Source organism: Armigeres subalbatus, chromosome 1 (genome assembly GCF_024139115.2).
Source record: "Armigeres subalbatus isolate Guangzhou_Male chromosome 1, GZ_Asu_2, whole genome shotgun sequence".
Taxonomy (NCBI): domain Eukaryota; kingdom Metazoa; phylum Arthropoda; class Insecta; order Diptera; family Culicidae; genus Armigeres; species Armigeres subalbatus.
The window spans coordinates 161,365,841-161,392,385 of record NC_085139.1 but is presented as its reverse complement, the minus strand read 5'-3'; the positions used below and the strand labels follow the sequence as shown (position 1 = coordinate 161,392,385).

General features: G+C 42.5%; 2 protein-coding genes across 2 annotated transcripts; both read right to left on the bottom strand.

The window, feature by feature from the left end:
- Nucleotides 1-3,657: 3,657 nt before the first annotated feature.
- LOC134208006 (transducin beta-like protein 2) lies at nt 3,658-5,047 on the bottom strand. Its single transcript, XM_062684111.1, has 3 exons — nt 4,459-5,047; nt 4,216-4,401; nt 3,658-4,117 (listed from the first exon to the last, which is right to left on the bottom strand). The coding sequence occupies exons 2-3, from the start codon at nt 4,379-4,381 to the stop codon at nt 3,903-3,905; spliced, it is 381 nt and encodes a 126-aa protein (XP_062540095.1). The 5' UTR covers nt 4,382-4,401; nt 4,459-5,047; the 3' UTR covers nt 3,658-3,902.
- LOC134206701 (transducin beta-like protein 2) lies at nt 4,612-26,156 on the bottom strand. Its single transcript, XM_062682425.1, has 2 exons — nt 26,060-26,156; nt 4,612-5,051 (listed from the first exon to the last, which is right to left on the bottom strand). The coding sequence occupies exons 1-2, from the start codon at nt 26,154-26,156 to the stop codon at nt 4,612-4,614; spliced, it is 537 nt and encodes a 178-aa protein (XP_062538409.1).
- Between the last annotated feature and the right edge of the window lie 389 nt (nt 26,157-26,545).

The window sequence follows — 26,545 nt, the reverse complement described above, 5'->3', positions numbered from 1 at the left end:
CGAATCGCGCCGGGGACTAAGACAAGGTGATGGGCTTTCGTGCCCATTGCTCAACATTGCGCTAGAAGGTGTCATGCGGAGAGCCGGGTGTAACAGCCGGAGTACGATTTTCAACAGATCCAGCCAATTTATTTGTTTCGCGGATGACATGGACATTGTCGGCCGAATATTTGCAAAGGTGGCAGAACTGCACATCCGCCTGAAATGTGAAGCAACAAAAGTTGGACTGGTGGTGAATGCGTCAAAGACAAAGTACATGCTTGTGGGCGGAACCGAGCGCGACAGGTCACGCCTGGAAAGCAGTGTTACGATAGACGGAGATACCTTAGAGATGGTCGAGGAATTCGTCTACCTCGGATCCTTGCTAACGGCTGAAAACAATGTTAGTCGTGAAATACGAAGGCGCATCATCTGTGGAAGTCGGGCCTACGGGCCGGGAAGTCATGTACAAGACGTTGACAAGACCGGTTGTCCTGTACGGACATGAATCATGGACAATGCTCGAGGAGGACTTGCAAGCACTCGGAGTATTCGAGAGACGGGTGCTTAGGACCATCTTTGGCGGTGTGCAAGAAGACGGTGTGTGGCGGCGAAGAATGAACCACGAGCTCGCCCAACTCTACAACGAACCCAGTATCCAGAAGGTAGCTAAAGCCGGAAGGGTACGATGGGCAGGATATGTTGCAAGAATGCCGGGCAGCAACCCTGCAAAGATGGTGTTCGCTTCCGATCCGGCAGGTACGAGACGGCGTGGAGCGCAGCGAGTGAGATGGGCAGACCAGGTGCAAAACGACTTGGCGAGCGTGGGGCGTATCCGAGGATGGAGAAATGCGGCCTCGAACCGTGTATTGTGGCGTCAAATTGTTGATTCAGTGTTATCTGTTTACATGTAGACTAAATAAATAAATAAATGAAACGTGGTTAATGTCCTTAAATACTATGTTTTCTAAGTATACGTTAAAAATTTTGTTTAACTAGCGTTTTTCTAGGTCCCAGTTGCCCCGGGGTACCTTAATTAATTATTCACTATTTCTCATTTGCTATTTTATACTTACATTTTGAATCAATTTTATTATTCACGTCTCATGATTTTCAAGTAATTATTTATTTATGGCAAATATATAAAATTCTGAAAATAATTACAAAACATTAAAACTTGACATTTTACATACTCTACTTTCAAAAGTTCCGTTTGTTATTTTTGGAGATAAATGAGCTTTGAGAATATTCAATATTTGTTCTTCGGTATATCCCAAGTAACAAGTGGGCAGCAGGGACTATGTCCAAGGGCTTGACGACGCCTCCCCAGGCCATCTGCGAGTTGTGGCGCCTGCCTAGGATGTGGTGGGGTTTGACAGTGGGCCCTGTTAAACCTCTATAAAAAGCTGCATGTATCCCCAAGTAGGCTTCGCCAAACCGATGCCATTGATATTATGGCACGTAACTTTGAGAGGATGGAGGAAGCCTACATCAGACTGAAAAGCGAAGCTAAACCGATTGGACTAGTCATCAACACGTCGAAGACGAAGTACATGATAGCAAGAGGCTCAAGAGAGGTCAATGTAAGCCACCCACCACGAGTTCCTATCGGTGGTGACGAAATCGAGGTGTTAATATGAACCAGAATTTGTATACTCAGGCTCACTGGTGACCGCCGATAACGATACCAGCAGAGAAATTCGGAGACGCATCATGGCAGAAAATCGCACTTTGGACTCCGCAAGACGCTCCGATCGAATAGAGTTCGCCGCCGTACCAAACTCACTATCTACAAAACGCTTATAAGACCCGTAGTTCTCTACGGACACGGGACCTGGACGATGCTCGTGGAGGACCAACACGCACTTGGAGTTTTCGTAAGGAAAGGGCTGCGTATCATTTATGGTGGGGTGCAGGTAGCGGACGGTACGTGGAAGAGGCGAATGAACAACGAGTTGCATGAGCTATTGAGAAGCTGCCGCGAACATCGGAAGACTAGACTACGCTCTGTTTTTAAAACTAGAATGGAATTCAGTAAATTTTACCATGGTTTCAGAGAAATTCACCACTGTTTCGGTTCAAGTGACAACATTCCACATGAACCACAGTTGATTTTTACTACGCGCATGGTAAAATCAAACGGGTATGTTATGTGCTGCTGAAAATCGTCGGTGCACATTCTTAAAATAACTCTCGGAATGGTAGTTTCGACTGCAATATTTTTTTTGCGTGTATGAAAGGTTTATTTTTTGTATGGATCGCAACGTTCGGCATGACCCCCTCCCTCCCCTTAAAGCGTTACGTAATTTGTGTAAGTTGCGGATAGGTTTCATGCTGGTTGAGAAAAAAACGTTCCTTCACAGCGAGAAGTGAGAAATGAGGGATGATAAGTGAGACGTCTCATTATTCACTTCTCACTTACATTACAGTGAGCACTGAGATATAAGAAGTGAGTAGTGAGACGTCTCACTTCTCACTCCTCATTTCTCACTTTTCAAATTACATTTTCGGTCAAATGTCCTATACAAAGATGTGAAAAATTGCGATGAGGATGTTTATGTGGCAAGGAGAGAGGACGGTTTCATATAAGTACAATGAAACCGTACTTTGAGTTTGAACCCACCGGTCCAACCTAGTAAAAACACACAGAACCAAGGAGTGGTAGGAATTGTTATAAATCACGAAACTATAGAATTATTTGTAATCACTGGAGGGGGTGTTGTAATGAAGCATCTGCATCCTACTGCACCGTATGAAGATATAAGAGGAGAGTAGGAATTGGGAGGATAAGTCTATTACCTATACAGGTGAGTGATCGGTCGATATTCGGTATTCGGTTACTAATAATCAGTTAATTATATACTATTGAATCGTATTTTCGGGCGAGTATGGCAAAAGTATAGTTAGCAACGGATTTAAATAATATCGTTACAAGCCTAAACGACCATTCGGCCTTGTTGCCTTATAGCAAGAGATACATTATGCCCAGGTACACACAGGTTTTCATTAATTTCTCGGTCAACCTGAAGTTTTACAGCTTTTGAAAAACCCCATGATTTTTTTTTTTATTTTTTGTGGTTTTCTTCGTGGGATTAACTCGTTGTTTCATTAAAACCAAACCGTGTAAAATAAAACCTGGGTGTAGTCGAGAATTGTCTCCACTCAAAAACATCCTTGACCGTAGGCTAACTGGAGGGGGGCATTCAACTTTCTGTTGAGTAAATATTTCATTGGACAAAATGCAACCATCATCCTCAATGAAATTCAACCTAGAGACCTTATTCATTTGTTGAATATCTCTTTTAATATTATTCACACTAGTTTGCAAAATAGATGCATTCTGCAAGTGAATCAATGATTAGTCACGGGCATATTGATATTGCCACTTTAGTGATGAACACTCAAATGAAGCATAAAACTATCATTACTAATTAATCGCTTTTTGTAAAATTAATCGATTGATTGATTTTGGCGTGTATAAATGAGCCATGAAATGGTGTATATTAACCTTCTAGGATTTGCACCGTTTTTAAAAAGCACGCTTGTTGTTCACAAGAGCAGCGGGCTGGGTGAGTAGTGCAAGAGTATGCGAGTTCCGGTGGGTTAATAACAAGATTACATGCTTGTCTATCTATTTTAACGAGTAACTTAATAAACAGGAAAACTTAGTTTTGCAAGCCATTAATTTTATTATTTTCGGTACTAGTTTTTGAACATTCACTTAACATAGATTTATTTTCACATTATGGCAGTTATTGTATATGTAATTGAAAACTATCATAAATAATCCTACAAAGACGTAAAATTTCCCAGTTATCTCCAGTGTAGGTAATAGTTGTTCATAAGGATTTGAATAGTTCCCATCAGTCTCCAATGAAGAAATTAATATTATTCGTCCTTCATGGTGTTATGCACAAACAAACCTACTCAAACTTTTTCAAAAACGCTTCATTTTCGTTAATCTGCATTTCAATGCGCTCTCGCATGGCGGCGGACATCTTCGGTTGCTTCAGCTTCTTCACAGCACTTTCTAAGGCCACTTTGTATCCAGGAATGTTATGGAAGATGCGAATGTAGCGGTCAGCGCAAACCAGCAAATATTTTCCCATCGAATCGAACTGAAGCGCAGTTATTTGACCTATGAAGAAAAAAGATGGAGTAAGATCAGGACAATGTGGCGTTATGTTTTGATCCTCCTGAAACTTTGTACTTCAATATATGAGCATAACTAATCACCTGAACACATATTTTCGATGAAACCTTCAGATAGTCCGGACATGGCATTGAAGAACTGGATTGAGTTTCCGGTAGCGATGGCAACAACTTCCCCTGAAGGGCTAATTGCAACGAGGGCGGCAGCACTAGTTGGTTCATAGGTTCCAGTTACAAGACAGCGCGGCATCTCCCCCTTGTGATATTCAACTGTAAAGTATACGGTTACAAGTATAAACAAACCAATTAATTTGAAACAAAACTTACTATTCGTATTGTAAATCTTCCAAGTTCCATCCTTACATACGGTAACGGTCTTTGAGCTATCCTGATCAAAAGCGAAGTCGTAGATTCCCGATTTATGTCCGGACAGGTCGAACGCCTTCTGAATCGATTGGAACTCTCCTGATCTACTGAACTTCACCTCCCACAAGGAACATCACTCATGAAGCCGCAGGCCCCGATGAATTTCCCGCAAGGAGAAATTGCATTGTAGGTTGTCATCAGAAAAGTATCGATCTTCTCCAACACGTTACCTCGTACGTCCCAAACGGTCAGATCGGTTTTGTTAGAGCAGGTCATGAGGTACTTTCCATCCGGTGCAATGCCGAAGCCAACGATATCTTCCATGTGGGCTCGCGGGAAAGTACTACCCTTGGTCGGATTTAGGAACCAACCGTCGGATTTGTCCACCTTGTAAACTTCGACGCAACCCTCGCTGTACTTGTACGCAACCAGCGCCCGTCCATCGGGACTCCAGCGCACTCGAACGGCATAGTCGTACTCCACGTTGATTCGAAACGATCGCCGGTTCTTGGCGCTGGCGAACTCCTTGGTGCTCCACAGGAATAAAATCCTGTCTGTTGAAGGGAGGGAAGAGATTCATGTATGAATTGAGAATTGTAAGAGAGAATGGTAGAATGGATATTTTGACGTTGGCATTCTCAGTCTAATTTAATTAGGACGGCTAGTTTGGCATAGCCCGACGTTTCGGTCCCGTGTATCGGACCATTTTCAAGGGATAAGCTGTCGGCCGAGCGTTTATCCCTTGTAAATATTTGAATATTCAGAAAAAGTTGAAAAAAAAACTTAACCCGACTTATGTGCTCGAGCGCAGAACACAGAACTATTTTATTACCAAAACTAATTCAAGCAAGACCTAACCTGAGAATTATTCACTCGGATACTGGCAAAACCATCAATACGGCTTAAATAACGTTGCGTGATTTGGTGATCATTGGGATTATTTGAATTTGGGACCATTCTACACGGATAAAAATATGTTGTGATTTTAAATGTATTTTCATGCTCATATTTGGAGCATGCAAATAAACGTAACATTCAATCGATCTCACTATTCGATTAAATCGAAAAAAAAATAAACGGTGCTTGCTTGTAAAATTCAATCAAATTTAATTGAATATCGAATGTTAATTCGATTGATGGGGTAGCCTGCAGTTTTACACGTCGTTGAATTTTCAAAATTATTTGCTGTGTAAGTACGGTTCAAGAAATAATTCCAGAATCCATTGGGGTTTGTTGTCCCCCGAAAAAAAGCCAATTTACAAATTTAAGTCAAAGCAGTTCGTGTGACGCCTCAAACTTCATGATTTTACAAAATAATTATAGGAATGATATTTTCAGGGTTCCAGAGCAACTTGGGTTCAATCCAGTCACAATATCTCCGGAATTGCCAATTTCTAAATTGAGTCAACATAAGTGATTTGAAATAGCAAACTTCACGATTTCACAAAGCAATGATCAGAATGATATTTTCATTCCTGTGCCAATCGGACCTAATCCGGCCGCATCGGCCACAAGCCGGGGGACCTCCAGCATTACCTAAATTGAGTCAAAATATGAATAATATTTTAAGGGCTTCCTAGCCCGTGCAGCACAAGTCAGACAAAAATTGTTACAGCAACTTCATTGTGACTGAATCTAGTCATATATCAGTTGCATCCTGAGGACAAAATAGAAATTTTCTAAATTGAGTCAAAGTCGTGTAATAAAAAAATCTTCATAATTTCACAATGCAATGATGCTAAAGATATTTTTAGGGTTTCTGGGCTACTTGGGTTCAATCCATTACAAAAGCGGACCAATCCGGAGGACTTACAGAATGGCCATTTCCTAAATTTCCTAAAGTCAAAACACATCATGTCATACCTCAAACTTCATGATTTTATAAAACAATGAAGGAAATAGTATTCTACGGGTTGCTCCGATCACATCGGCTTCAATCTGAAGGACCTGCGGAATGGTTCTATATTGAGTCAAAACAGGTCGTGTGATACCGCAAGCTTCATGATTTTACAAAACAAAGATGGGAATGATATTTCTAGGGTTCCTTGGCGACCTGGGTTCAATCCGACTAGACTAGGCTTAATGTTGATAACCTTCTTCTCCTCTTCCTAGGGAACGTCCACAAATTACGTAACACTTAGAGGTGGTTGAGTGAAGTGTGACGATCCATACAAAATTTTCAGAAGCTTCATACAAAAAGTGTGACATAGGGGGGAGGGGGTTGAAAAAGTCCAATTTTTGCATTACGTAATTAATGGATTCCCCTATTGGCATTACATCCCTACACTGGGACAGAGCCGCCTCGGAGCTTAGTGTTCATTAAACACTTCCACATTTTTTAACTGCGAGGTTTCCTAGCCAGGTTACCAATTTTGCATTCGTATATGATGAGGCTAACACGGTGATACTTGTATGCCCAGGAAAGTCGAGACAATTCCCAATCCGAAAATTGCCTAGACCGGCACCGGGAATCGAACCCAGCCACCCTTAGCATGGTCTTGCTTTGTAGCCGCGCGTCACACTGCACGGCTAAGGAGGGCCCCTGTTTTGATTTAATTGAACAAGTTTTTCTTTAGTAGGCCTAAAAGCCACAAAACAGAATTTATTTCATTGTTTCGTGAAATCAACAAGCATGAGGTGACACACGTCCTATTTTGATTTAATTAAAAAATGTCCATTTCGTAGGTCTTCGGATTGTTATTGAACCCAAGTGGCCCAAAAAATCTTAGAGTTCAATCAAAGTTAATTGCCTATGCTCCACCCGACTTGAAGATTATTTTACAATGATCTGAAAACTCAGATGTGATTATGTATATTATGTGGAAGATTTAGATTCGACAAGTGTATTGGAGGTTACCACTTGTCTTTCGATGGAACTCAAACCCACGACGCTCACTACGTTAGACTTGAGCTTTAACCAACTAAACTAAGGAGAAGGAAATAGACGTGGCGTTCATCACCGAAACGCACCTAAAACTGGAGGTGAACGTCAACATCCCGGACTTCCGCATCGTGCGACTCGACCGGCCGACCAGGGGAGGCGGTGTGGCCATCGCTCTTCGCTACAACATCAACTGTCGTCTGCTTCCAAGCTTCCAGCTCAGTGTCATCGAGGCCATCGGTGTCGAAATCACCACTTCGGTCGGCACAATCGCGCTCATCGCGGCGTACTGTTCAACGCAAGCCAAAGCCGGCGATGGATCATCGGCTGCCCTTCGGAGGGACATCGTCAAGCTTACGCGGAGGCAAGGCCAGTATATTATTGCCGGCGACTTGAATGCCAAACATCAAGCCTGGGGCAACAGTCGCGGCAATCGAAACGGCACCATCTGGAGCAACGATATGGAGGAAGGTCACTACACGATCTTGAGCCCGGATTCCCCCACTCAGCTGGAGTCGGTCATTGTACCCACGCAACCCTCGACCTATACATCACGGACATGAATGGCCATTTCTCGCAGCCAGTTGTCCAGCAGGAGCTCAGTACGGATCACTATCCGGTGGTGGCGGAAGTGGGCTCCTTGGTCAATCGGCACCAGCAGTTACGGCGAAACTACCATCGAGTGAACTGGCAGCGGTTCCAGCAGTGCGTCGACAACTCCGTCGATTACGAGGTGCGTCCTGAGACGCCGGAAAGTATCGACTCGGTGGCCAGAGCCCAAGCAACCAGAAGTTCAGATTTTACTTAAATTTACTCTTAACCGAACTAATTGGTTCACTATGGTTCACATCAAGTTCCAAGCATCCTTAACGAAACTTTAAAGTTCACTTTTACGCTCCCACCATACAGAAAATTACTTAAAATGAGAGCTGATTAAGCCAAAATAGCCTTTCTTATCCGAACTTCTGGTTGCTTGGGAGATACCGACGGCTCGGCAGGTAAGCAACTCCTTAAACATCGATACATTCACCAAAGATTTGATTCGATTGCGGAATGTCATTCGCAGGCAGTTTCAGCGTACTGGACTACCTGAGCTTAAGGCACGCTGCAATCGAATCACAAACATTATCAAGGCCAGAATGGTGGACCTTAAAAATAACGACTTCTCGAATAAGATCCGCACTCTCCCAGATTATGCTAAGCCGTTCTGGAAAATGACCAAAATACTAAAATCCAAGCCTCGGCCCATTCCACCTTTGATCCCACAATGAACAATAATGGCTCTAAGGATCGCTTGATAACTCCTGCAGAGAAGGTCGCTGAAATAGGTCGTCACTTCGTCAGCATCTTGGGCAGAACATCGTCAGTCCACACGAAGCAGCCGTCAACGAGCATGCTAACAACATCCATTTGATTCCCAACGACTTCTCGGAGGAGTGTGGAGATCTCAACTGACGAATTGGCGGCCTATATCAAATCGTCGAAGAACATGAAGGCTGAGCTTCGACAGCATCCTGAATCTCGAGCTCAAACACATGAGTGCTCCGTTCCTTTGAGCACCTCTCGCTGATCTTTAATCAGTGTCTCCGGCTCAGCTACTTCCTATCATCCTGGAAGTCAGGGAAAGTCATTCCCATTCGGAAGCCTGGGAAGGTTTCTTCCTCCCTCAAAAGTCATCGTCCCATCAGCCTTCTCTCAGTATTATCCAAGCCATTTGAAAAAGCTATTCATCGCCGGTTACTTGAGTCTGCCGAAATCTCAACATCTTGCTCGAGGAACTGTTTGGTTTCCGACGCGGTCGGTCAACTGTACACCAACTGACTCGAGTTACCAACGTCCTCAGACGGAACAAGTTAGTTTCAAAAACATCCGCCATGGCCTTACTTGATGTCGAAAAGGCATTTGACAATGTATGGCATGATGACCTGGTGTACAAACTACAACGCTACAATATTCCCAGCTACCTGGTGAAAATCATCAACAATTACCTGTCGGCAAGGACATTCCGGGTCTCAATCAGTGCCGAAAAGGCAAAACAGAAACGGCAGCAGAAGAAATCTCCAAGGCAATGCTGCACCTGCTGATATTGCTGTGGTTGATCGACGTCAATCATTCACGTTTGCGGGCCGCCGACGGCAACGGATCATGTAGACAAGGGGGATGAATCAGTACGTGATTCGTTGATACTACGTTTGCACCAGGATGGAAACGGATATGTCCGGCAGACCGGCGATTCTGGAGATGTTCAATGAGAGGTTCCCTCGGTTTGCGCCCCAGCTTGACCAGAACAAGTTGTACACACACCAGAGAGATATTATGTCACATAATATGCTGACTCCAGAAGACGTAAAGTACAGCGGGAAGTGCAGAGGGAACTAGAAGAGGAGGAGGAGGCAAGATCGAGTGATACGTCGAGAAGGAGTTCTGTTGGGCTGGCTTCATCAATCGCAAGTAACCGTCGAGATTCGTTTCCACTCGCCGCTCCAGGACCAACAGTGGAATTGCAACGACAGCAATTGAAGGACGAACTAGCCAATCATATGAGCACAGCAGTTATACAGTTCCGTGGGACAGACCCCATGTCCCGACAACGGATACCCAAGTTGCAGTACTCCTATCGGTTGACGAGTACAGTAAGCATCCTTAACCAGGATATTTCGCCACAGTACTTGGAAACCGTGGAGAACCTTGAGGAGCTGCAATTTATCGTGTATTCGGCTGCAGTAGCTGTTGCAAGGACGTTGGTGAGAGTGATGGACGCGCACGCCCCAAAGTACAAAAAGGTCTGGAGACCCGCATCGCCACACTGCGGTCAAAGGTTGGCCCGCATCGCCACACTGCGGGGAATCGATCAACCTGGCTAGTTCGGAATGTTGCTGAAATTGTGAAACCCACAGAACTCTGTGATCTAACCGAGGCGAACATAATTAAGATCCTTGATACCCATGTACAGCGGTTGAGTGCTCTTGCTAAACGACTGCGACCTTATGGAGAATGTTCGAAGAGGAAGAAGCAAAATCAGATGTTCAACATCAACGAAGAGTTCTACAACCACATCCGAAACGACAAAGCCGACTTTGGCGAGGCCTTCCGGAGATTGGAGAAGTCACGCAGTTTTGGTCCAATCTATGGGAGAACCCGTCATACACAACGGCGATGGGGTGTGGATGACAGAAGAAACAATATTGTGGTGGAATTGGAGACATGACCGCTATCAACGTGACCGCCCAAGACATACGTGAGGCTACTCGGTATACCAGGAATTGGGCTGCACCAGGACCCGATTTTGTGCATAATTTCTGGTATAAAAAACTCACAACGGTCCACGGGCGGACGGCAGAATGCTTCAACACGGTACTAGATAACCTCGGGCAGATACCGGAATTCATCACTAGGGGTGTCACTTATCTTCTGCCGAAGGATCGGAAAACTTTGAACCCAGCCAAGTACAGACCAATAACGTGCCTTTCGAGGCCGGTACAAGGTGCTGCCATCGGTAATAGCGAGGCGGGTGCAGAACCATTGCGACGTCAACAACCTGATGACCGAGGAACAAAAAGGTTGTCGACAGCAACACACGAGGCTGCAAGGATCAGGTCATCATTGATGCAGTCGTTGTTGGGCAGGCCACCCACAAGCAAAGAAACCTGAGCATGGCGTATATCGACTATAAAGGCATACGACTCAGTACCTTACTCGTACCTTCTTAAGGTACTGCAGTTATATAAAATAGACGTTAACGTCATCAGGCTAATGCAGCACGCTATGGGGATGTGGAGCACATCCCTGCACATTACCGACGGAGAAAAGGTGTTACGATCCAGGACTCTCAGCATCAGGAGGGGCATATTCCAAGGCGATACCTTTAGTCCTCTATGGTTTTGCCTTGCCATGAACCCTCTTAGCAGAGCACTCAACCAACACAACTATGGCTATCATTTGAAGAGTGGGGAAAGGAGTATAAACATTACCCACACCTTCTTTATGGACGACTTGAAGCTGTATACGGAATCTGTGGAGCAGCTGCACCAATTTCTGCGGCTTGTAACGGTATTCAGCAACGACATAAGGATGGAGTTTGGTATCGATAAATGTCGATCCATACATCTACACCAGGGTCACCTGGTGGATGCCGACAGTTTCCGCGTCAACGAACAGGAGGAGATTCGAAACATGGTTGAAGGCGAAACGTACAAGTTCCTTGGTTTCCTGCAACTGAAAGGAATTCACCATACGACAATCAAGAAAGAGCTGCAGGAAAAGTTCTTGCATCGTGTCAACTGTATTTTGAAGAGCCTCTTGTCGGCCGGCAACAAAGGTGAAGGCGATAAACACGTTTGCTGTGCCATTGTTGACATATAGTTTCGGGGTGGTGAAGTGGACCAAGACTGACTTGGGCGTTAGAACGAGCAGTACGAGTGGCGTTCACTAAAGCATCGCATGCGCGACCCAAAATCGTCCATTGAGAGGGTCACTCTGACATGTACAGTAAAAAAAAAGAGGCGTCACCGATATACAAACACTATGTGTTTCCCAGATCCAGCAGTTGCGAAGATACTTCGTGAAAGCCAGAACCGCCACGAAATCTATCGCGCTGTTGTGAAACAGGAGGACTATCAGCTGGTGCGACATCAAATCTGTCGACGAGATGATCGCATCGTGGAAGCAGAAGGAGTTACATGGGACGCACCCCATCAACTGGGCTAGGATATATCGACAAAGCGGCGTCGAATGGCTGGTGCGGTGATCTCTTCTCGAAACAGAAGGATTCATGGTAGCCATCCAGGACCGGGTAATTGCGACGAAGAACTATCGGCACTATATATTGCACGAAAACGTGGAGGACCGCTGCAGAAAGTGCAATTCAGTAGGAGACGATCGAACATATCGTTCCGGGTGTTCAGCCTTAGCTGATTCAGCCTATCTCGTCTCGTCATAACGAAGTAGCCAAGATTGTGCACCAACAGCTTGCTTTAAAGCACAACTTGGTTAACCAGTTTTCGCCTACTACAAATATGTGCCTGTCGTTCTGGAAAATAGTTTCGTGAAGCTGTACTGGGATCGCGAGATCATAACGGATTCCTCATTCTTGCCAACCGGCCCGATATTGTGGTCTACGACAAAGGATGAAGCGGTAACCCTCATCGACATTGCTGTACCACTAGACCATAATGTCAAACATTCTCCAACAAGATAACGAAGTACCACGACTTGGCGGAGGAGTTGAAGCAGATTGGCACCTGGAGGACGTGCGTATAATTCTTGTTATCCAACCGGAATCGTCCAAAATCTCTTCTGAGATCCTTAGGAGAGCTGGAACTATCTCTAACCTCCATAGCATCCAAAGACAGTGGTTCTTGGAACTTGCAGCATCGTAAGAAGATTCCTGAACCACCATAACTACATCGTGCAAAAAGTTTATTATAGGATTTTTAGTCAACCGGCGAATGAGATCCACAGAGCCTAATCCTTTGGCATTCAGATTGCCGGGTAGGTGAAAATTCCACACGCTTGCTGAGGAAGTGCCAAAACTCTATAATAATAATAGCAATTGAAATTGAAATTGGTGGGCCAACAGCCGATCACTGTACATAGTTAACAATAATTGTAGAAAAAAAAAATGTTTAAATAACGAAGAATTTTACTACTACTACTTCAATCTGCCAAGTTTAAGGAAAAGAAGAAGGCGGGGGTGAAAAATTCATATTCAGTGCAATACGAAAACAAACCGGCTCTCCTATACTAAAATACAAGATGGCTGAATCGTGAATTTTGCAAATTGGAACACCTAGTGGTGTATTCATCTTATGTGGGACGAAAGACCAAAAAAATCTTCAAAAGCAATCTACTTGATCAAACAAAATTATAAATATATTAAGAATATACTGCAACTAAAATAATAAATTTGAAGGTTCAGAAGCCTTGAGGCATAGAGGCTTTTAAAAAAATCCTGGAGTCTTCTTCTACGCGGTTCGAAAGCCTCCTTCCAAGCCCCCTTTAAGAGGCTTGAAAACCTTCTTTCGAGGGGCTCAGAATTCTTCTTTCAGCCAGCCCTCTTTCAAGTGATTCGGAAGCGTCGTCGAAGATTTTTCAAAAGGGTCGGAAGCCCTCTTTCAGGAGAGTTGGAAGCCCCTTTTCAAAAGACTCGTAAGCCCCCTTTCAGGTGGTTCGGAAACTTCCTTTCGAGGGGCTCGAAATTCTTCCTTCGAGAAGCTTGTAAGCTCGGAATTATTTTACTAGTGATGAACTCTAGGATTGAGAAAAATTACTTTAATGAAAAAACAAAAAAAAAAGAACTCTTCAAGAAGCTAGGAAGCCTACTTTAAAACGGCTCAGAAAAGTATTTTCAAGATGATCAATGTCTCCTTTCAAGAAGCTCGAAATAATCCTCTCATGCTGCTCGGAAGCACATTTTTGAATGGCTCGAAAACCTCCTTTTCAGGGGCTCGGACTTCTGCTTTTAGCCAGCCCCCTTTGAAGTGGTTCGAAGCCTCTTTCAAAAGAGTCACGCCCCTTTCAAGAGGGTTGGAAGCCCACTTTCAAGAGGCTCGGAAACCCAATCCAAGGGCTTGGAATTCTTCTTTCAAGAAGCTTGGAACCCTCCTTTCAAAAGGCTCAGCAAAGTAATTTTAAGATGGTCAAATCCTCCTTTCAACCTTATCGAGGACTCGAAATTCTTCCTTCGCCACCCCTTTAATTGGTTCGGAAACCTTTTCAGAGGCTTGGAAGCCTTCTTATAAGAGGCTCAAGCCCTTTTAAAAGGCTCAGGCCTACTGCTCTGAAACTTCATTTGGGAGGTTGTGGGGGAGGTCTGTGTCTCAGAATTCTTCCTTCGAAGCCTACTTTCAAAGGCTCAGAAACGTCATTTCAAGATACCCAAAGCCTAATTTCAAAAGACTCGAAAGACCCCTTTCATGTGACTTGGAAGCCTCCTTGTGAGAGGCTGGGAAGCTTCCTTACGAATTATTCTTCCAAGATGCTTTTTTATAGAGAGGTGAAGGCAAATCTGCATACAGACACCTAAATTATCACTTAGGTAAGGTTGGCGCGAAAGGCAGAAGGCCAGCCCGCTGGACCCACTAAACCCACCCAAGCAACAGAAGGTTTCTTGAGCTATAACTTGAGAGTATATACCTTCTCTACTAATACCCAGGTTCCCCCAGGAACTGCCTCCCAGCATTACTTCGTGTTAGCCATTTCGTAATTGGCTTAGAAACACTAAGTTGCGAGGCGGCAATGTCCCATTAGGAGGCTCTAGCAACACACATATTTCACATAGATTACTGCAACTCAAATCAAGTTGCTGCACCATTGTTGTGCTACTTGTGCTACTGAAGGAAGTAAAGAAGAAGAAGAAGGCCAAGAACCTTAAGAATATCTTTCTCATCATTGCTTTGTGAAATTATGAACTTTATGATTTACACGACGAGCTTTGACTCAATTCAGAAAAAGCCCATTTTGTCCTTCGGATTGTGGGCGATGTGGTTAGATTGAACCCAAGTGACCCACGAACCCTGAAAATATCATTCCCGCCATTGTTTTGTTGAATCATGAAATTTGAGGTGGAATACGACCTGTATCGACTTTAATTTGTAAATGGCCACTCTTTTCGGGGACAACTGACCTCAACGGATTCTGGAAAATTCTGGAACCGTCTGAAAAGAATCGAAAATTGGGATCCATCCTGATCGAATGCAACTTGTTGCGAAGGAATGCAAATCGAAAATTCTGTTAGGATTTTTTTCGGAAACATATTGAAGAATTCTTCAGGGAACTCCTCTTTTCAGAAAATCATTTCAAAGTTTGTTCAGGAGAAGTTTAGAAAACTTCTTGAGGATTGTTCCGAAAATTTATCTGAAAATTTCTTCCGAAAATTTCATTGGAATTCCTTTGGAAATTCCTTTTTGCATTTCATCCGAAATTCGTTTAGGTCTTTCTAATTAGGATCATTTTTGATCATCGCGTGGCTTTATCGAAATTAATTTATTGTTTTTTTCGATTAAAATTATACTACCGGTCTTGGAAGTGATCACCACGTCTCTATCCAAGCCGTTCCTGGATGGTTAGGGCAGAACAACAGCGATTTCAATGCTTGTTCTTACACTGGCCTTCTGCTAATTTTAGTTTCTATTTTTTCACACTTGTCGCTCGATTGTGGTATGAATCGAATCTGTAGATATCTTCATTACTTTCATCCACTTCCTTCCACTTTGAGTAGTATAATTTTTACCGAAAAACGTCAATAAATTTCGATTGAGGAGTTTCTCTTAAAAATCTTTTAGAAATTCCTTCGGAAAATCTTCCGAAAATTCCAAATTTTTCTTAAGGAATTTCTTCATTAATTCCTAATTTATTTCGTTCCAAGAATGCCTTTTGGAATATCTTTTTAATTTAAATTTTAAAATTTAAATTTAAATAGCTGACCAGTCGAACTTTGTCTCGCCCAAAAATAATGTGGTAGCAATTTATTTTTATTTTTTATTTACTTAAAGTTTGGACGTGTGCTATGCGATTCGATTTCATTTGACTCTTCAGAAACCTCTTTCTCGAGAGAGGCGATTAGGTATTCGGCAAGATTAACTTCTTTTCATATGCCAAATATGGTCATTTCTTGATTATTTCTCGATTTATGCACAAATGTGTGTTTCATGGTTTCATTTGTTTAGTTAGTTCTCGAGTGATGTGGAAGTTAAAATTCATACAGTAAGAATGAATGTTTTGGCGAGTTTTATTTCGAAACACGTTGCTGATACCTGTTGTTGGTCATCTGATACAGCAGAACTACAACTTGTCAAGAGAGCTCGCTCTGAGCGGACGACTGAATTAAATTTTAGTCGTTAGGGGTCCATTACTAGCACTCACTCCCTGGTATTTAGATTTCAACTCGTTGCATAAACATCTAGATCATTTTGATCCAACCTAATGCCGTTGCACTTGGTAAAGTGTATCTTTGTGTCCAACTTAACGATAGACTGCAAGTCATAAAACATTCCAGTTTGACTGGCTTGATCCTCATATTGGGCAATAGATTTAGCTGTTTCGAACGAAATAAAACAACGATAGGTCCCACATGATAACAAAAGCGTATCAGAAACAACATCTAAATCGGCTACATTTTTTTTCGTTTGTTCAAATCTCGGCTCACCTTCTGTGTTCACCCCGCCAAGCCGCTATTTGCTGCCTGCTAATCAGTATTCCAAACAACGATTTCAATTCATACAATCACATATCGACAATCATTTGCCCGTCCCGCCGACCAGCCAGCCAGCAGCGCAGTGGCCGTAAAATGATCTATCCTGAAGGTGATATCAATTTGGTTTCCATTTTAGATGTCCGCCGTCCGTCCGTGGATCGTCCAATCGAGACCACGCTCTTTATCGATTTCGAGCACCTACCTGCTAGAAGAGGCGAAACCTTAATAGCAGAAGCCGCACATGCATACATTAGGTGCAAATTCGGTTATCTAACAGAGTGTTAGCTGCGCTAGAACAGGGATTCCCTAACTGTTTCAATCATATGTATGTGGGTGATTTTTTGCGATTATCAGTTGAATGCAGCAGCGGTTGCCACTTCAACGATGGATAAGTCGGTGGTCCCTATCAGAGCTACGGGATCGATTACTGCAATCCTGGGTATAGTATTGAATTTTCGTAGGGTGGATTACGGGCATTACGCTGCCTTGTACAACATGCTTTCGTTGAATTAGCATTTGCATTTGCAAAAACGTTGTGGAGTTCTTCTTTTCATCGACATCGACATCTGCAGATAATAGTAGTTTGTGCAACTAGTTCCCAAATGATGATTTTTTCAGCACGAGTTGTACGTTTATCCAACGAAGCTTGCCGAGTTTATTTATTCACTAGCTGACCCGTCGGACTTCGTTTCGCTCAAAATTAATTATAGCTTCAATTAATCTATTAATTCAATTAAAGTATTCAAAAGGGGAAAAAGTAAACGCAGTGCAAATGTCCATTTTTGTTTTTTTTTTCAATTCGGTTCGATTTGCTTGATTAGTTCTTGAGGTATGTGAAAATTTGTGTATCACTTGTATGTAATTCCCCCCCCCCCAAAACCCTTTCTCAGGGGAACTTCTCGGCCCGGAAAATCCTTGTATACAGAATTCCAAGCCGATCGGTATATAAGGGTCAGACAGACATAAATACATTTTTATAGGTCGGGGAGATCCCTCAGCGGCAGATACCTCACAATGCCGGACACTTCTTAGAACGATACTTCTAGAAGATTTTCCAGCATCTTATGTAGCACAAAAGAAAGCTATTTGAAAACTCTCTACCTGTATGGAACTTCATATATCCATGTTTTAAGTTTTATTCAAAAACGAAAATTGCAAAAAAAAATCCAAAATTATACTGTTGGTTGATTTAGAACGTTGAAAACAACTAAGGTTATGCGCTAATTCGTCCATGGCGCTAGCATTCGTCATATCAAATTCTAAATCACTAAATACTCGCGAATCGTAAACTAAAATAATGAACTAATCATCTGGCGAGATAGAAAAAGTTAGTACACTACGATCTGCATTCATTTAAATCACATTCAGTGTTACTTACTTGAAATACAGTTAAATTTAACTTTGGGGCTGTGACTTTTGCACAATTTCCTACGATATCCGTGCGACGAAGGAAAATTCAGTTCGTTCACTGCTGTAGAAGACGCTACACGCCAAAATCAACTCATTTTCTTATTTTCACCGCACTTTTCATAAATTTCTCACTGCGCACTAAATAAAAGCAGATGTTTATTGCTCAAGTGAATAATAATTGCAAAATAACTGCTGGGAGGCGTTCAAATGATCTGTTTTCAAACTGAGAATTTGAAATTTATTTTCTTCGTCGCCTTGTTTATAGTCGAAACCGCGTTGCCAAACTGGCGTTTTGAACTGAAATAATCTCATGTTACATATCTGAACATCATGCAGTCAATAAAGTGGGGTTTCAATTATTTTCCCTAGTGTAATAAAGAAAAGTCTTCCAAATAAATATTTTTCATACACTCGTCATTCACATAAAATTTTCCACTATTCCAAAAGTTTGAAACAGGAGAAATAATTTCATAACAGAAATCTGTTGGCAGCACTACCCACGTACATGTTAAGCATGTGTGATAGTTGTTTGACAGACTGATGCATTTAACTGAATGGCAGCACAATCGAAACCATTTTATACGGTCGAAATAGGATTGCAATAGGAAATTTTTGTTAACTGGAACCGAAAATAAACTTTAAGTTTGACTTACAAAATTTACCGAAATGATAGTTATTCTGCATAAAGTCACGATAAGTCGTCCAGTTATCCAAGAAGCTTGAGCTCAGGAACAAAGATTTGCAGTCCTGTTTTAAGTATGGTACATGCTTCTTGTGGTACCGAGAAAGGATACGTAGATGATCAATTTTCCGGTTTCAAATATGGTAATTGTCTCTCTGTAGTACAAAGAACAGAATGCGTGCATTGCATGTGTTCTTGTCTCAAGAATTCCTGGAGTAAGGCCTTTCGATCTACACGCGTAACTGAAGATCAATTTTCCGGTTTCAAATATGGTACATGCTCCGTGTACAAAAGAACAGAATGCGTTCATGCATATGTTCTTGGTATTCAAGAAATCCCTGGAGTAAGGCTTTTCGATCTACACGCGTAACTGAAGATATACCGGTTTTAAATGGTACGTATCTCTGTAGTACAAAGAACAGAATGCGTTCACTATGTTCTTGGTCATCAGAATTCCCTGGAGTAAGGCCTTTCGATCTACACGCGTAACTGAAGATCAATTTTCCGGTTTCAAATATGGTACATGCTCTCCGTTACAAAGAACAGAATGCGTTTTCACTGCATATGTTCTTGGTATTCAAAGAAATCCTGGGTAAGGCTTTCGATCTACACGTAACTGAAGATAAATTTTCCGGTTTTAAATATGGTATGCTCTCTGTAGTACAAAGAACAGAATGCGTTCACTGCATATGTTCTTGGTCATCAAAATTCCCTGGAGTAAGGCTTTTCGATCTACGTGTAACTGAAGATAAATTTTCCGGTTTCAAATATGGTACATGCTCTCTGTAGTACAAAGAACAGAATGCGTTTACAGCATGTGTTCTTGGTCATCCAAGAAATCCTGGGTAAAGCCTTTCGATCTACGCGTAACTAAAGATCAATTTTCCGGTTTCAAATATGGTACATGCTCTCTGTAGTACAAAGAACAGAATGCGTTTACAGCATATGTTCTTGGTCATCAAGAAATCCTGGGTAAAGCCTTTCGATCTACACGCGTAACTAAGATCAATTTTCCGGTTTCAAATATGGTACATCTCTCTGTAGTACGAATAACAGAATGCCCTCACAGCATATGTTCTTGGTCATTCAAGAAATCCCTGGAGTAAGGCAATTTGATCTACACGCGCAGCTGAAGATCAATGTTCCGATTTAAAATATGGTTCATATGGTACATTTGTGTTGAACTTGATGTTAAACTTAAAAAACACACAAATAAGAAAAAAACCCAATTTAATTCACCGAATAGTGATACTGCCTTTCTCGCATTTAATCAAGTCACCAACCAATGTCGCTTATATGGCTCGGTTCAATGTACCATTTTCGTAATAACGTGAAACGCGATCAACTAGGCTTTACCTTCTATCAGATAAACCTTGTTGCGAGAAAATCGCTAAGGATTACAAGAAAAGTTGTCTAATGTTTTTTGCTTTTGTGCACACACATACACACATGCATACAGTTCGTTGAGATGAGTTGATTGGTATATAACACTATGGGTCTCGAGCCTTCTATAAAAGTTCGTTCTTGGGTGAAATGAGCCTTTCGGTACAACTTTTTTGTGAGAAAGGAAAAAATAATGGGTACATTATTTATTCAAAACAGGCCTTTTGATCGTTGGTTACGCTGACGATCTGAAATGATCCACTTCATTATTTCTTGGATATCCGCGAATGGCTTTACGAGTTGATTCTGTTACTGTGAAACCTCCATGAGTTACATTTACAAAACCATCTTGTAGATCATTGGTTATGCATGTAGACCTGAAGGCCTTCAGTTCAGGAATTTCTTGGATAACCGCGAACGTCTTCCATACGCAGATTCTGTTATATGTACTACAATAGGTTCATTACATTTACAAAACAGGCTGTAGATCATTGGTTACTCGTGTAGACCTGAACTCACTTCAGGGATTTCTTGAATATATGAAGATGTTCCATACGCAGATTCTATCATTGTGTACCACACTGGGTATATTAGATTTACAAAACAGGCCTGTAGATCATTGGTTAGCGTGTAGATCTGAGGCCTCCACTTCATTATTTCTTGGATATCGAACGTCTTCGATACGCAGATTCTGTTATATGTACTACAATGGGTACATTACATTTACAAAACAGGCCTGTAGATCATTGGTTACGCGTGTAGTTCTCAAGACCTCCACTTCAGGTATTTCTTGGATAACCGCGAACGTCTTCGATACGCAGATTCTGTTATATGTACTACAATTGGTACATTACATTAACAAAACACCCTGTAGATCATTGGTTAGCGTGTGAACCTGAATGCCTTCACTTCAGGTATTTCTTGGATAACCGTGAAGATGTTCCATACGCAGATTCTATCATATATACACAATGGGTATATTACATTTACAAAACAGGCCTGTAGATCATTGGTTACGCGTGAAATCTGAAGGCCTCCCTGGTATTTCTTGGATATGCGATTGTCTTCCATACGCAGATTCTGTTATATGTACTACAATGGGTACATGACATTCTTTGGATAACTGCGAACGTCTTCCATACGCAGATTCTGTTATATATACTACAATGGAAACATTACATTTACAAAACAGGCCTGTAGATCATTGGTTACGCGTGTAGATCTCAAGACCTCCACTTCATGTATTTCTTGGATGCGCGAGAACATCCTCCGTACACTACACATATTCTATTCAATGTTTCACAATGTACATATCATATTCAGAACAGGCCAATATTAATTGAATTTATTTTATTTTTATTTAACACGGTATGAAACGGAAAAAACTAATTTGGTGTACTTGTAGAAATCGCACACCAATACCAACAAATTTATTGACAGCAATCCATCGAGTTTTAGACTGGACGAATGAAATCATGGACGTAAACAGTTTCATAAGACAAATTTGAAAAATTTGAAGAGATTTTGATTGCCGATTCTCAATAAACTATGGTTTGTTCATTGCGCTAATATTACACAATGAAAACTAGGAACTCTAAAATACGTGTTACATACAACTTAGTTAGAGGTAGTTGGGCTGGCGTATAAATTAGATTTGAAAACCAAGCACTACCTACTACGACGGGAATTAGCTCACCCTATATTCAAATCGATTAGATCTATTCTTATTTTGTAGAGATCAATTAAATTTTGGAAAACAATCATGATTTGTTGATGATATCTTTTCTAATACAGTCGACTCTCTACATCTCAATGTTCTATATCTCGATATATCTCCCTATGTCGATGTCTTTCTCGGTCTTCTCAATCTGTAAACATTTTTGCTTTATACATCTCGATATCTTTCTATCTCGATGTGTCCTGGTCATATCTTGTTCGGCATTATCTCTCCCTATGTCGATATATTCAAATTTCTAGGCTACTAGATCACCTTGGGGCAATAACAAACACATCAAAAACAAGAAATTACATTTGTTCTGTTGTCGTTTTTCATAGCAACGAGCTATTTTCGATCTAGTTCCCATTTCAATTTTCCTTTCATTCCTCGATCTCTCCTTATCTCGATGCTCCCTTCCATGTCGAAATGTGGAGAGTCGACTGTAGTCTTAAATCAGTTTCGGTATCAGAGCAGCTGTTCCACAGATCAATGGCGTTTTTCATGTGAGTAAACAATCACGTATTACAGCAGTACAACATTTTACTACCCTGAATGATTTATTTACTAAAGTATTAGGGATTTTGGTCATATTTAAACATACTGTAACAGTGTCCACTATAAAGTTACGCTTTTGTGGACCGTAAAATTTTTCATCATCTGAAATAAATCGTTGAAAAACTTAGGCTCTCCTTAGCTGTGTGGTAAGATGCGCGGCTACAAAGCAATACTATGCTGAGGGCAGCTGGGTTCAATTCCCAGTGCCGGTCTAGACATTTTTTGGATTGGAAATTGTCTTGACTCCCTGTGCATAAAAGTATTATCGTGTTTGCCTCATGATTTACGAAGTGCAAAACGGTAACGCTGGAAACCTCGCAGTTAATAACTGGGGAAGAGCAGAAACACTAAGCTGCGAGGCGGCAATGCCAGTGGGGATGTAATACCAATGAAGAAGAAGAAATGGATTAGGTGTCCGTCACTGAGGGATCTTGCCCTATAGATTTATTTATTACTAGCTTTATGTACCCGGCGGAATGTTACATAGGTTCATTCCCCATTCCTCTTTTCTTTCATATTTATTTCTATCTTCCACCTCCCTTCCAACTTCTTCTTTTCTCCCTCTTTTTCCGCCCATCGTCTTTCTTTTTTCTATCCTTTCTATTTTCCTCATTTTCCTTCTTTTTCCTGTTGTTTCCCTAACCTTCGTCGTACACATTATGCTATGCTGAATAAAAAAACAACATGTTTTTCAAAAAAAAAAAAAAAAAAAATCGTTAGCAAAAATATAATTAAATCTTTTTCCATCTGTGAATTGGCTCAGATCTTACCTCTCAGTTGGAACGTTTAGTGCAGTCAAAATGGCGTTGTCGCAATGGAGGTCAAACAGAGTGAGGCAGGCAAAATTTTGACGAAATTCAAATTTGTACTAGGGTAACGGTACCAATAGTGGTGGTATAAGTTTATTCCCCAAAGAAAATATTTATAAACAATCGTTGATAAGGCAAAATTGGCAGCAATAGTGAAACTAATAAATTTGCTAACAAAGATGAGAATGATAGATATTTTTAGTTATATAACGCTCTTGAAGACTATTATTTACTCAACAAAAGTGCTTTAAAACCATCATAAATCCAAAATGTTACTGGGGTATACATAGGTACAAAGGGAGGGGCAGCAGGAACTATATCCAAGGACCCACGGCCTCTGCGAGTTAGGGCCCCTAGGACTTGTGGGGCTTGGCAGCGGACTCTCTTAAGCTCTACAAAAGCTGCATGTGACCGCAAGCAGGCCCTATCAAAACGACCGTGTGCCGCTCAAAGCGCATAGGAGCCCAAGAAGTGCCAATTGGCAAATCAGGATCAATGCCAGCGAGATCCTGATTACGGCATTCTGGCCGCGTGTTAAGGGCCTTGTCTTGGATATCGTAATATTGTGGAAGCGAGGGCTGGCAGTCTGACATTCTACTCTCTGACACTGACTCGAAACGGCGAGTGGGCTAATGGCTAGGCTTTCTTCCGTCCCCTAAGACCGTAGCACGCTGTCTAATCCTGCCTCTAAGATTTGGCTGCTGGGTGATTTGACCTTTCCTGACTTGCGCCGATCTGGCTTTGAACACGTAAGTGTAAGGCGACAAAGATAACCATGGGATATGTTTGGGCTTTCACCCCCCATGCACGCCGCAGAACTACTCTGCTGCCAGCTGGTTGAAACAATATCTGCACTACGCCTACGTAGTGAATCAATAAATCAATAATCGACGGACGGACGGATGGGTTGGAAGAGCAATGCTAGACACTATCCATTTGACTATTGCTGCTCAGCGACGATCAAAGAACACAGTTTGCCATCGGTTCTATTTCTACGACCACATACACTGGTGGCGACTTCAACAACAACCGATGGACACAGTTCGGTGGATATTCTCTCGCGCTGGTCATGCAGTCACCTATCTCGCATGCATGACGTCACCGATGTCGATCGTCAGATAAAGGTGGATGGATGGATTAATCTGATGAAGACATCGGTGGTAGTCCACTCCGAGCAAACGACGTGTGCGGTTTGAACGGTTTATACTTATACGCTAAATTAAATGATAGTTTAAGTTGAGAAATACGTAAATTGTTTTCGGTTAGATGAAACTCAATATCGTGCCTTGTCCTGGGGTTTATCGTTCTTCCTTTGTCGATACGGACGAAAAGTTCTCCGATAGTGCTTGGGCGATTATGTGATTCCTGATCGATTTTTGGTGGAAACTGTGTGTCGGCTTTTGGAGCCTAGTCCTTCTAGCGACCATCGAAGGTAGGCTCCGGAGCGGACATTTGGTCCTTCGAACCGGATTCCGTCGGAACTGGACAGGATAAAAGTTTGAGCAAAGGGATTATCGCTATCAAACCAAATAATAGTGCATCGCCATTATCCCCGAAGAAGAATAGTGATCACGAAAAAAGAACATATCGAGCGGGAAGGATTTTCACCATTTGCAGCATATTTTCGGTGCAAATAATAACGAATCGCCATCATGGCCGTGGAAGCATAGTGGGCAAAGAGGACACCAAAGGATTGTCATTTTCGCGCGCAAGCTTACCCTGTTAGTTGACTTGAATCAGAAATGCTGGTATCGGGAATCTTGATCCATCAAGTTAACGCATATCAAGCTCAAACTTTTGGTGGAAAAGAGTGGCTAAGTTTCCGCGATCTCTTTTCCTTCTTGATCCATGGCAAGGCGGATCTCACTGAGGTAGAAAAGTTCTACTATCTCAAAGGGTGTCTACAAGGGAAAACAAAGAATTTGATTGATTCTCCAGATCACCAGTGCAACTACAAGATCGCTTGGGATCTCCTGCTCAAGCGTACAGACAACAGCAAGCATCTGAAGAAATACGGGTGCAAGCGCTGTTCAAACTTCCCTGTTTGACGAAGAGTCCTCTTCTGATCTGCACACATCGTCGACGGCTTGAGAGAATAGTTCAGACCTTGGACAATATAGTTCAACCAGCGGATTATCAGGATTTGCTGTTGGTCAATATACTCACCACCCTTGGATCCGGTTACGCGTCGTGGATGGGAGGTTTTCGTCCACCAAACAACAAGATACGGTGGAGGAGTTGACGATGTTCAGCGTCGCATTCTATGCTGGTGTCTCTTCCAGCGAAGGCAGAACTCGAAGCACTCCCAGTGGCAACAAGCAGGCAAATCCAGGCAACCTCCATCAAACGGCTATAGCACTACTCCAGGCAGTAGGAGGACGATGTAGTATGTGGCGCTAGTCTTGCTTCAAACTTGGACATCACGCGGAAGTGTCGGTCATTCTCCTGTCGCTTCTGCTAAGGTCGCCATCATTCGCTGGTTTGCTTCAGGCATGGCAAGGACAGTTCATCAGAAGCCAGCGGTGAATACGAAGCTACGAATCCACCGCTTCTAGAAAAGTTCGCGATTCTACGGAACCAGCTACTTTCATTGCCAGTTCAAGCGTGAACCGAGTGTACCTGATTCCCAAGAGTATCAATATGGCGGCTGAACACGGTTGTGGGACATGGATCTACTCGACTGGCAAAGGTACTCTTGCGACTGCTGTCGTAATTGTTGAAGACAACAGTGGCCATCGCTATCCAGCTCGCGCTCTTCTGACTCTCTGGATCGAGACAATTTCGTAACAGAAGGACCCAGTCAACGGATGAAGCTCAGATGCAGCAAGGTGGACGTCAAGATCTCTGGGTGGCAGCAGTTACCAGGTTGAGCAGCTGGAGCACCGTTCGATCGAGACTGACGAGTTCTCTCAGCGGAGAGTTTCCGTTCTACCGAAGGTGACCGTCAACCTGCTAACTTCATCGATCAACATCGAGTGGAAAATACTAGATGGAATCAAATTGGCCGATTCATCGTTCAATGTGTGCATGATGTGGACATGGCTCTGGGAATTAGATCATTTTCCATTTCTTCAGAAGCGGGCGGCGGTTGTTGCAGGCGACTGCCGGCCCTAATGAGTCCGTTTCAGTTGGGTCGTTTGTGGAGGAGCATCGGTTTCAACCAATCGCTGAACATCAGCTGCAACGTGTCGGCTCAGAAGGCCTGAAGAATGAGAAGCCGATTTTGGTCCTGTGAGGAGGTCGGAGTTACGAAAATCATTCGCCGCAAGAAGAACGTTGTGATGGGCACTTCATTCGAACGGTCCGACGTGGAGAGGACGGCAGTTATACAATTTCGTTGCCGAAGGATGAAGACGTGTCGAATCAAATTGGCGAGATCAAGGGCATCGCAGTTCTTGTCTTCAAAACACGGAGCGCA